Below are 11,787 nucleotides of genomic sequence, written 5' to 3' on the forward strand. Positions count from 1 at the left end.
TAGGGGCTCCTTCCCTAAGCACCATGGCCCCATGTTGCTTCACAAGGCTTTGTCAGACACATGGCTTTTGTCACTGTTCCTCCCACACACACTGTGAGTTCTTCAGAGGAAGAATCTCTGCATTTCGCTCCACCCGAGGTCCCCATTCCCCCGGCAGAGGGCCTGTCACGTAGCAGGTGCTCAATAAATATTTAATGAGTTAAATATTTCCATTTGCAAAATTAGACCACTGAGGCACAGAGAGGTTTAGCACCTTTTCCTGGTCACACAGCCAGGCCACAGAGAAGCTCTAGAGGAAGGGCTCCCTTGGGCATGGTCGAATTGGACTGGGGTCAGAGGTAGGGCTGAAGTTTCCTGGAGGAGGGAGAAGGAATGATCAGGGGCTATGCAGGCAATTTCCTTCTCTGCTCCGGTGATGTTTGTGCATCCAGGTCCCTCAGACTGACCACCAACCTCTGCTCCCATTTCACAGGTGATTAAAGTGACTCCCAGAGGAGGGCAGAACTTACTCAAGATCAATAATGGACCCCAGTCTAATGTTACCTAGAGCTGAAGCACCCCCCCCCAATGCCCCACTTCTTCCCACCTGTGCAGAATATAGGGGGCCCACCCCAGAGGGAGGCCAGTGGGTCCTGCTTGAGCCTGGGTTGGGGGCGGAGCGGGTATTGGGAGGCCTGGGTTCTTGGGCTGGCCTTGCCACTTACCCGTGCATGAGTCTCTTAAAGTCTTTGGGCCTCAGTTTCCCCATCTGGACGACGAAGAGGCTGGACTTGGAGGTTTCAGCCACCCACTTCCCCAGTGAGGACAGGACTGTGGGAGCTGATCAATAGGAATACAGCTCCTGAGTTCAAAAGGCATAGTTGAGTCCTGGTTCTCGCATTTATTGCTGAATGATTTTGCTCAGTCCCTTCACCCCCTGAGCCTTCATTTCATGGTCTGTAGAAAAGAATAATAGCTTTTTTTTTTCTTTCTTTTTTTGAGGATTAATAATCTCACGTTAGGGGAGTCCCTGGCACTATCAGGCACAGCATTCCCCAGCAAAATGAGTTCATAATATTAGTTAGGGGATGCCGCCCTCTGGAGGCCAACAGGAGGAATGGCAGGCGAGGGGAGCCCGACCCGCTGCCCGGGGCCAGGCTGGAACCCGCGTTCCCGGCGTGGTCCCATTTGTCCAGACGGGGAGAGAGCGGCTGGGCGCCGGTCACTCGGTGTGCGCCTCCACCCACTGGCAGAGGCGACGGGCGTAGCAAGCCGGGCTGACGGTTGAGAAGGTCCGGCCTGGGTAGCGCAGCGTCTTCCACAGTTGCTCCAGCCGCTTGCGGAGCCCGTAGACCGTGGTGAGGTCCACCAGGCCTAGGAAATAGCGATGCTCCGGCCCGTCCACGATGTGTAGGGCGTTGGGGGAGTCGGGCAGCAGCCGCCGGTTCTGGGCTCCCGACTCCTCGGCGCTCTGCGCCCCTCGTATAGACCTGGGGGCCGACAGGGGGGTGAGGTAACTGTCTCCTCCGAGGACCCCCAGTCAATGGACCCCGTCAGCCTGGGCCAGGCTGCCCCTGGGTCATCCCCACCCCTCCTGTGTGCCCTGGCCTGATGTCAGATAAACTGGGCGGCTGAATGAATTGTAATTGACAGGCTAAAAGCCGAGCTGCACGCTATGCAGACACCAGCTAGCCACGTATGGCCCCTGAGCGTTTCAATGTGGCCAGTCCCAAATGAGATGCGTGGTTAGTGTAAACTACATACTGAAAAAAAAGGAAAAAAAATACTGAATTTCCAAGACAGTATGAGAAAAAGAATGTAAGATATAAATGTTTACATTGATTAGATGATGCAAGGATCAAAGTTTGGATGTATGAAGTAAGGGAAATATGCTATTAAAATTATTTTTACCTATTTCTTTTTACTTATTAAGATTTTTAAAGTCTTTATTGAATTTGTTACATTATTGCTTTTTGTTTAAAGGCATGTGGAATCTTAGTTCCCCCACCAGGTATCGAACCTGCACTCCCTGAATTAGAAGGCAAAGTCTTAACCACTGGACTGCCAGGGAAGTCCCTCTTTTTAATCTTTAAAATGAGGCTACTAGAAAATTTAAAACTACCTGTGTGGCTAGTATTAACTTTCTACTGGATAGCGCTGATATCTAGCACTTGGGTCACACAGACTCTGGCTCTACATTTAAGTACCACATCACTTCTGGTAAGTCCCATATTTGGGTGGGCTTCCCTGATGGCCCAAACAGTAAAGAATCTGCCTGCAATGCAGGAGATACGGGTTCGATTTCTGGGTCAGGAAGATCCCCTGGAGAAGGAAATGGTAACCCACTCCAGTATCCTTGCCTGGAAAATTTCATGGACAGAGGAGCCAGGCGGGCTACAGTCCATGGAGTTGCAAAGAGTCAGACAGGACTGAGTGTGCACACACCACACCATATACAGGCATTTCCAAAACTGCTGTTTGGGGTCGTCCAACCCTGAACGTTTCAGAGTGGCAGAGTTGAAACCCTGCAGAAAAAGGTCCAACCCAAGTTTGCAAATGTGTGTCTTTTTGCCCCAAATTGTATTCCAAATCAGAAGATCCCTCTGGCGGGGGCCCCCAATCCAAGCCAGAGAAGGCTCAATTCCCTAATTTTGTCCTCCTGTGATGGTGCAACTTGGAGAGTAGGGGATCAGGGGGTCACTGGGAGCTTTATTCCTGCCCTGCCCAGGTCTTGGGGGAAAATAAGCCAATCAAAGAAAGCTCCCTTCCACCCCAGGCACCAACCAATCCGAACAGAGTGGTCTGGGAGCCTGGACAGAATACTGGTACTTTCTGCAGTGGCAGGGTTAACCTGGGGATGGTAGGTTCTGAATGAGGGGCTCAGAACTGGGTGGAAGCGGGGCTATGGCCATTTACCAGCCAGCTTGGAAAACTTCAATAGAATAACAACCACTGTATGCAAACTTGGGTTTACTCTAGCTTGGATAGGCAGACTTGGGGGAATCTGTATCCCATGGTGGGCATTCCACTACCTGGTCAGGATGTGTCCACCAAGCCACAGGTTTCATGGGGAGCCATTACCTTGGGTTGTGCCCAAGATCACCCATTGGAAGGTCTTCCTCCAAAGGGTGGGGCTGGAGACTGGGTGAGTGGACATCACTTTACATTTGTCCACCCAACAAAGCAATGAACTTATTTCCTTTCTTATTTTCCAAGAAGGGCCTATCTTAATGCCTAAATATTTCTGAAAAGCGAAAGTGAAAGTGTTAGTAGCTCAGTCGTGTCCGACTCTTTGCAACCCCATGGACTGCAGGCTACTAGCTTCCTTTGTCCATGGGATTCTCCAGGCAAGAGTACTGGAGTGGGGTGCCATGCCCTTTTCCAGGAGATCTTCCCAGTCCAGGGATTGAATCCAGCTCTCCTGCATTGCAAGCAGATTCTTTACCACTGAACTGCCAGGGCAGCCCTGAGTAATTCTGTTCAACTAAAAAGTGGGCCTTGGAGGAATGAAAGCCAAGTAACTAACCAAGTACTAACATGAATCCTCAAAAGTCATTCTACAACTTCATTTCCTCCCTCTGAGGCTCAGTTTTCACATCTCTAAAATGGGAATGAACCCATCCTCTCAAAACCAAAACCTCATTGTCAGCATGCAAGATTGACTGCACGCAGAGGAAGGCAAGATGATGATGGTGCCAGAGGCGATGACTTCAGGGTCCTCGAAGTGGAGTGACCAGGTCAGGGGGCAGGGGCTCTTTCTAAGGCAAAAGTGAAGTAGGTCTGAAATCGTCAATGACTCCACATCCCCTTCTGGAAAATGGGCAGATTCTTCAACACTGAAGCCCTCATCCAACTGGATCTCACCTGGTCTTTCCCCTGCTGTGATCCACCTGTGCCCACTATCCCTGCTGGCCAGGCTTCTCCAGCTCTCCACTCCCCTCCTCGGCACCCCCCCCGCCGCCCACACACACATGTACACACAAACACACAAATACTGCACTTTCCAATCTTTGAACCTTTGCCTGTGTTGTTTCTCCCACCACACCATCTGTCTTTTCCATGCTCTCATCACCTCATTCTTGCTGTTGCCTCTGGGGGGCCCACCTAGCTGTGCGGAAGATAAGGCTACTGCCTGGGCCCCTCTCATCCTCATGAAGACGCTGGAAGGCCATCAGGAGGCTGTAATCCAGTACGTTGAGCTCCCGGAGGAAGGCGGTGTCCAATTCCATCTGGCGGAGGAACCAGCTCCTCTGGGGCCCTGCCGGAGCATCAGTGCCCCCACCTGAGTGCTCGTCGGGTGCCGGGCAAGGTGCTGCGGGCTCCACACGCACCTGCCCCGGGAGGGCAGGAGACATTACTGTCCCAGTTCACAGATGGGCAAACTCATCTGTAATTTGCCTTGGTCACCTAGCTAGAGAGTCACGGAGCTAGGATTCTCCACTTGACTCCAGAATCTAGGCTGTTAATGACTCGGGCAGAGGATAATGCCAAGGACACCCTTCTAACTTCACCCTAAACAGAGGAAGAGCAGGCAGTGACTGCTCTATGGCTCACCCAGATTGATGGTCTTGCCCTGAAAGTTGAGGTCTTTCAGCACCAGAACAAGGACGCTGCCCTCAGGGGCGGGCTCCACCCAACGGCTCACCTCGCAGCCCTTGATGTCATACCTGGAGGTGAGGGGTGGGGGAGACAGAAAGTGAAAGTGAAAGTCACTCAGTCGTGTCCAACTCTGCGACCACATGGACTGTCCGTGGAATTCTCCAGGCCAGAATACTGGAGTGGGTAGCCTTTCCCTTCTCCAGGGGATCTTCCCAACCCAGGGATTGAACCTAGGTCTCCCGCATTGCAGGCGGATTCTTTACTAGCTGAGCTACAAGACAGAATTCCACTTTATACAGACTTGAGACACACGGGAAAACTCACAAGGTGATAAGAAACAAGAGCAGCCACTGGGTGACTGTTCAGATTCTCAGCACAACCTCAGTCCATTATCGTTCCCTTGTTAGAGATAAAGAAAGAACCTCAGAGAGGTTTTTCAATTTGCCCAAGACCACACAGTGACTAAAAGGCAGAGCAGGGATTCCAACTCAGGCTGAACACCAGTCCAGCCTTTCCCCCTACCTGTGCCTGCCTCTTGGCACCTTGTCATCCTTGGGGTATCCGACAGAGTGGGCCCACACTACTCGCAGAACCACAAGGGCCTGTGGGAGGTCTGCAGTCCCTGCGGAGCACCAATGTGGAGCTCTGGTGGCAGAGGAGGCGGGACTAGGAGGCTCAGAGGGCTGAGTCTAATCAGAGGCTGGGTTTGAATCCCTGCTTCTAGCACAGTTGCTGCTGCTGCTAAGTCACTTCAGTCGTGTCCGACTCTGTGTGACCCCAGAGACAGCAGCCCACCAGGCTCTCCCATCCGTGGGATTCTCCAGGCAAGAACACTGGAGTGGGTTGCCATTTCCTTCTCCAATGCATGAAAGTGAAAAGTGAAAGTGAAGTCGCTCAGTTGTGTCTGACTCTTAGCGACCCCGTGGACTGCAGCCCACCAGGCTTCTCCGTCCATAGGATTTTCCAGGCAAGAGTACTGGGGTGGGGTGCCATTGCCTTCTCCATCTAGCACAGTAGCTATGTAGATTTCCCCTCCTCGATTTCTCATCCACAAAATGGGGATGATAAGGACACCTACCCCTCAGAGATATTCTGGGAAGGAAGATGATGAATGCAAATGACTCAACACAGCACCCATTGCCTCCTGAGTGCTCAAGAGACGTTGGTCGTGGGGATCACGGTCTCGGACCCGTCAAGAAATCTTGGGATCAATCTTTTGCTGTCTAATCCCATGAGTGTGGGCGCTTCTGGTGGTACATTCTGGGCGGGGCTGGGAGGCCGACTCACCTCTCAGAGATGCGGCCAGCGGGATAGAAGACGCTCTGCATGACGATGAAGTATTTCTAGGGACGGGAGTACGGAGTGAGAGGAGACAGGGTCTCACCCTCCCACCGCCCCCTCCGGCCCCGTCCACTCGGCTCGGCCTCACCCACCTTCTTTCCCCGAGCCACCCGCAGACTGTGCACTCCTGGAAGGGGAGAGGGCGTCAGGTGAGGGGCGCAAACTCGGATACGCCCCCGGGGTACGTCCTGTCCAGTGCCAGTTTCAGGCCACGCCTCCTCTTCGAGATCTGCCGCATCCCAAGCCTCCAGGGCGCGCCCCCGGACCCCACCCTTCCCCAACTTGAGGCTGGTGTCCCGACTTGACCTGTTTCTAGATTTAACCCCAAATGGGGGGCTCGATGGTTAAGAATCTGCCTGCAATGCAGGGGACTTGGGTTGGAGCCGTGGGTCAGGAAGATCCCCTGGAGAGGGGAATGGCTACACACTCCAGTATTCTTGCCTGGAGAATCCCATGGACAGAGGAGATTGACGGGCTACCGTCCATGGGGTCGCAGAGAGACACTACTGAGCGACTACTGCTAAGTCAATACAATCGTGTCCGACTCTGTGCGACCCCATAGACGGCAGCCCACCAGGCTCCCCCGTCTCTGGGATTCTCCAGGCAAGAACACTGGAGTGGGTTGCCATTTCCTTCTCCAGTGCATGAAAGTGAAAAGTGAAAGTGAAGTCGCTCAGTCGTGTCCGACCCTCAGCGACCCCATGGACTGCAGGCTTCCAGGCTCCTCCGTCCATGGGATTTTCCAGGCAAGAGTACTGGAGTGGGGTGCCATTGACTTCTCCAACTGAGCGACTAACAGAACCACAAGTCTTCCTCCGGTCACTGTCCAATCCCAATCCCGCCCTCTTTGGGCCCCACCCAGGTCTTGGCCCCGCCCATCGACCCCGCCCCCCTGTACATTGCTGTCTAGGACCCGCCTCCCCACTGGACTTGGCCCCCGCCTCTCTGTTGCCCAGTGCCCTCCACCCTGCTCGGACTCAGGTCCCCTACGCTCCCCCCACTATCCCCAACCCTGGAACCTTCCCACTCTCCGACCCATCCTCTTCTCGCCCTCTCTCCTCACACCTCCCCGCTCCCTGCAGTCCCGGTCCCGGATAGGTCGTACCCAGCACCCGTGCGAGCAGTGAGTGTGGGTGTCGCTGCAGGTGATGCACGTAGCGGGGCAGGTGGGCGAGCAGCGCCTGCACTTCCCGGCTCCGCAGGGTCTTCAGGAAGAAGCGTTGGTCGTGGCTGAGGGGCGGGAGGGAGAGGTCACTGTCCAGGCCGGTCAGGAGCCGCCTCCCTACCGCCCGTCTGGCCTCCTGTCCCCGCCCCTCTCCATCGGACCGCTATCTGGACCTGACCCAACTTAACCTGGCCATTCTCTCTCTCTTCAAGCGCACCTCTCCCCCGACCCACCGCCAGACACCACTCCCCCCACCATTCCCCACCCCTGCCACCAGCTCACGACAGAAAGAAGCTGGCTTTGCTCTTGGAGGTGCTGAGGAACTGCAGGTAGGGGCGGCCGGGACCCAGCGCGGCCTGGTAGTCCTCCTCGGCCAGCCCCAGGGAGCGCCTCAGTCGGGCGAAGGCGGGGCCAGCCAAGGTGCCCAGCTCGAAGCCCTGCGAGGAGGAAGAACAGCCCCTGAGAGTGTCCCCCGGCGCCCAGGGGTGTGCAGTTGGCCCTCCCGCGGGAGGGTCAGGGTTAAGCACACCCTTTCTGCAAGACCCCGGGGTCAAGCCATCACTCCCACTGCAACTGATGGGGAAACGGAGGAGGAGAGCTGAACACATTCCCTCCCATGCAGAGGTCTTGGGCCTCCTACCTCATGAACCTGGGTCAGGACTTCGGAAAAATCCTCCTCCGTGGGCAGCCCCTGCAGCAAGGAGCAAAGCGGCCCAGGGCAAGTCTCAGCCGGCACTGCCAGCCCAGGGTCTCCCAGGGTCTGGCACCCGGCCTCACCCCCTTCCCCCCATTGTGGTTCCTCCAGCTGCTGGGGACTAATCCGGGTATGCCTGAGTTGAGCAGGGAGACGGCCAGCCCTCCCAGAACTGTGGGGAAGAGTGAGCCGGGGCAGGTCCCAGGTGTGTCTTATTCACTGCTGAGTCCCCCACACCAGTCTCTGAGTTAGAGTCTGGCACATGTGCCCAGACACACGCTGGCCAAAGTGTTGCCGGATGCCCTCCCGGTAAAAGGGGGTGGCCTTGAAGTCTAGGGACCTGCCTGACTGAGCCTGGGAGGAGCAGGATCGGAGAAATCTTCCTGGAGGAGGTGGCCCCTAAGATGAAATGTGGGAGTAGTGAAGATGGGGAGCAAGGTGCTCATAGCAGGGGGAACAGCAGTGATGGCCACTGGGAAGAGGAGAGGCCGAGACTGAAGAGAATAAGCGAGGGGTGGACTGAGAATGAGGTTGGACAGATGGCCCTTGAGCTTGAGCCAGCAGGATGCTGAGACCATGCTGAGAATTGAGGAACCCTGCAAGATTTTCAGCAGATGATGAGATTCAGAGGACTCCTGCATCTCCCTGGACCTCCAGGTCCCTGCGCTAGGATGGGGTCACATTGCACATGTGTGCACACACACAAACGACACACATGCTCACCCGGGGCCGTCCGGGTGCTGAGCTTGCAGTGGGCGACCCTTTCTGCTGAGCCAGCCTGGCTCTAGCCAGAGCTCTGGGGAGGATGGGCAGAGCTGGTAGGGTGGGGGTGGGGTCCCTTCTCAACTGCATACCCTGGCGGAAAGGGAGGACCTCAGAGACCAAGGAGTACAATCCCTCCCACCCATTATACAGATGGAGACACTGAGGCCTAAAGAGAGGCAGACACTCACCTAGATCACACATCCACCACATGGGTTCAAGGGCTTCCTCACACCCTCAACACACCATGGGCTTTCTCGCTTCCTGTCCTCAGCCCAGAAATGTCCCTCCTTCCCTGCACCGAGTCCTGGCCTTCTTCCCCTTCTATCTGGCCTGCTCTGATCCCCAGCCCTGCATTTATTAGCAGGGCATCAGCCTGGTCTCGCTGTTAGTGGAGGTGCAGAGAACTGGCCACTCACCATGGGCGGGTGGTCCATGGACACTTGAGTGGCAGCCCACAGCCCCGCCTGCATCAGGCACATCACCTGGTGCAGCTCGTGCCCCGGGCCGATCTCAAACAGTCCCAGGCGACACTGCTTGTCCCGCAGACGCCAGAGGAGGCCACGGTGGCCAGAGCTTGAAGCAGCTGCTCTGCGTCCAGCCTCTGGAGAGGGGGCCAGGATCTGTGGTAGGAGGCACCAGAAGCAGTCAGCATGGGGCAGCCAGCACCCCACAGGAGAACGACCCTGGTCTGAGTCCCACATCACTGTCAGCTCTCTCCTCATCTCTCTGCCTCAGTTTCCTTAGTTGTAAAATGCAGAAAAGGTTGGTACCCACCTCACGGCGTGTTGTGAGAGGACCGTGCCTGGCATTCAGTCAGCATTCATAGTGATGGTTCTTACTATCAGCGGGTGGAGCATTCGTTCCGCAGCCTCTCACACAGCCTCAGCTGTGTAACCTCAGGTAAATCACCTAACCTTTCTGCACCTCGCTTTCTAGTCTGTAAACTGAGAACTACATACAGTACCTCCTTCGGGGCTGGTATTAACTGTTGTTACTGGTGAGTCTGAGCACCGTGCACAGGATCTCCTTATAGTAGGAGCTGTGATGTCAGTGATTGAGTCATCTATTCTACTCGTCTACGCCGAATTCCTCCAGTCCGGCGCGGCAGGTCCCCACGAAGCTGAGGTCACAGCTTCTGACCCATCCTCAGTAGGCACCCCCCATGAGCCCAGCCCTAGCTGAGAGCTTGACCTCCTAACCGCCCTATGAAGGAGACGCTTTTATTATTGTCTCCATTTTACAATGAAGAAACCAAGCAAGTTCTCGTGGAAAACCCTCTGGACTCCCCACTTCAGACCAGCAGCCCCATGTGGGGCGTGTCCCAGTCCCGCCCAAGCGCAGGACCCCTTCTGGGTTTGGATGGGGATGTGTCCGCCCCTTACAGGGCGGGGAGACCCGGCCCCTGCTCTCCAACCCTTTCCTTTCCTGTCCTCTCTCGGGTCTGCACCTACCTCGCGGGGCCCCGGGCTCGGCGCGGCCATCGCCCCCGCAGCAGCTTCCCGGGCTCCGGCCGCGTCCCCAGCTGCTGGGTAGCCCCGCAGCATGAGCCGGGCCCCGCCCCTGCTTCTGGATCGACCAATCGAGCGGTGCCGGTCACGGCTGCACCCAATCCGAAAGGGGGCCCCGGGGATCGCCTGCGGGTCCCGCCTCCGGGGCTGCAGCATCCTTCGGACAGCGGTCCAGGAGGGGCGGGGCCGCCGCGCGTTGGTTAGGGTCTCTGCGGCATGAAGACCCCCAGCCCCCATTCCCTTATGTGTGGGAGACTCAGATTTCCTGGAGTTCGGGAGGCCGATAACCTAAATCCAGTCCCGCCCACCCACTCTGGCATGAAAATCCCACAGATCGTATTTCGAGTAAGGAAACTGAGGTCCAGTGAGAAAAGTGACTACCTCCAGGTCACACAGGAAGTCAGGGGCATGTATCAACACTTTTTTGAACACTCACTATGGGCCAGGAGCAGTGTAGGCCGGGGTGTGTGGTGGGGCGGGGGGCGGGGGCATTGGGGAGGGCAGCTTTTAGGGTGAGAGGAACACAGCTGCCTGCGTGAGCTTTTAAAAGCATAAATCGGATGATGTCACTGTCGTGCTCAAAGCCTCCAGTGGCTTCCCAAGGCACTGAAACAGTCCAAACCTCCCAGTACGGCCCCAGGCCTGTCTGCCTACTCTTAAGACTCCTCTCAACTCACTCTCCCTGCACCCTCCACAGGGACTCTGGACCCTCTTTCAAACCTCCAGGCTTTTGCAGGTGCTGTTCCTTCTGCCTGAAGTAGCCCCCCGCCCCCGCCCCCCCACACCCGATTTGCTTTATTCCTTATCACCTTGCCCTACTCTGAGTGTCCCCTCCCCTCAGTTATGATCACATCACTTTTATTTTCTTCATCATGCTTAACACTGTCAGAGACTGTCTTGTTCATTTATTTATTACATCCCCCTTTCCCCCACCCACAGAGCACGAGGAGGGCAGGCTCCTTTCCTGGCTCAGTAACCTGGCACAAACTGGTGTTTGAGAAACTGGTATATGCTGAACCAGTGCAAGTAGGATGTACACAGAACCTCAGTGACTCCCAGGAAATGGAAGGCCAGTATGGCTGGAGGAGAGTTCAGAAGGGAGCACGGAGGCTCTTGTCAGCCATGGGAGGAGAGGGATGGGAACCCAGAGAAGCAATGTGTGAGAAAGATGCTCAGGAAAAGTAAAAAAGAAACTCAAATGTTTTCCAAAGGTCACTGGTTGTCATGCAGCTGGATTTGAGGGGGCCATTGTCGGGGAGTGGGGAGAGAAGTGAGGACACTTTTGGTGATTTAGGGCAGAGGATGCTGGCTTTGCATCAGGAAGGTGACTGGGGCGGGGGAAGAAATGGCAAGAATTGATAGAATTTGGGTCTGGTGGATGTGGGGTGGAAGAGGAAAGCCAAGGTCTGTGACATCTGATGGAGATGTCAGGTGGACAGCTGGCAAACATCCAACACCTTTGGGCTCAGGAGAAAGCTGGGCTGGAAGCAAGCCTGGGTGAGAATAAGGTCACCCCTAAGAGTGGGGGGTGAAGAGGCCTGTGACTGAGTCCTGAGAAACCTACCCTCTCATGGCAGGAGGAGCATGAATATGATAGAGAGAAGTAGGAGAATGCACCCGGGGTGGGGATGGGGGGCGGAATGTCACTGGCCAAGTGTGGCAGGTCAAGGAACATGCCTCTGATGTAGACCGGACATCACTGGTGGTCTGAGTGCAGCCCTCCTGGAAAGCTGCCA

At 55.7% G+C, this 11,787-nt stretch overlaps 1 protein-coding gene across 1 annotated transcript; it reads right to left on the minus strand.

Moving 5' to 3' along the window:
• Positions 1–909: 909 nt before the first annotated feature.
• Positions 910–10,207, minus strand: PIP5KL1 (phosphatidylinositol-4-phosphate 5-kinase like 1). Its single transcript, XM_055541775.1, has 10 exons — positions 9,995–10,207; positions 8,960–9,163; positions 7,725–7,775; positions 7,367–7,521; positions 7,025–7,149; positions 6,012–6,046; positions 5,866–5,921; positions 4,534–4,646; positions 4,084–4,237; positions 910–1,469 (listed from the first exon to the last, which is right to left on the minus strand). Exons 1-10 carry the CDS (start codon positions 10,205–10,207, stop codon positions 1,202–1,204), a joined length of 1,374 nt encoding a protein of 457 aa, XP_055397750.1. The 3' UTR covers positions 910–1,201.
• Positions 10,208–11,787: the final 1,580 nt, after the last annotated feature.

Source organism: Bubalus kerabau, chromosome 11, assembly GCF_029407905.1.
Source record: "Bubalus kerabau isolate K-KA32 ecotype Philippines breed swamp buffalo chromosome 11, PCC_UOA_SB_1v2, whole genome shotgun sequence".
NCBI classification, from domain to species: Eukaryota; Metazoa; Chordata; class Mammalia; order Artiodactyla; family Bovidae; genus Bubalus; species Bubalus kerabau.

What these genes read in the sequence shown, in the direction of transcription:
- PIP5KL1 (XM_055541775.1), bottom strand. Translation starts at nt 10,207, where the DNA reads ATGCTGCAGCCCCGGAGGCGGGACCCGCAGGCGATCCCCGGGGCCCCC. An exon ending in CCATGGACCACCCGCCCATG is followed by an intron (nt 7,776 to 8,959) that starts GTGAGTGGCCAG and finishes TCCTTGCTGCAG; the next exon opens with GGGCTGCCCACGGAGGAGGA. An exon ending in ACTGCTCGCACGGGTGCTGG is followed by an intron (nt 6,047 to 7,024) that starts GTACGACCTATC and finishes CTCCCCTTCCAG; the next exon opens with GAGTGCACAGTCTGCGGGTG.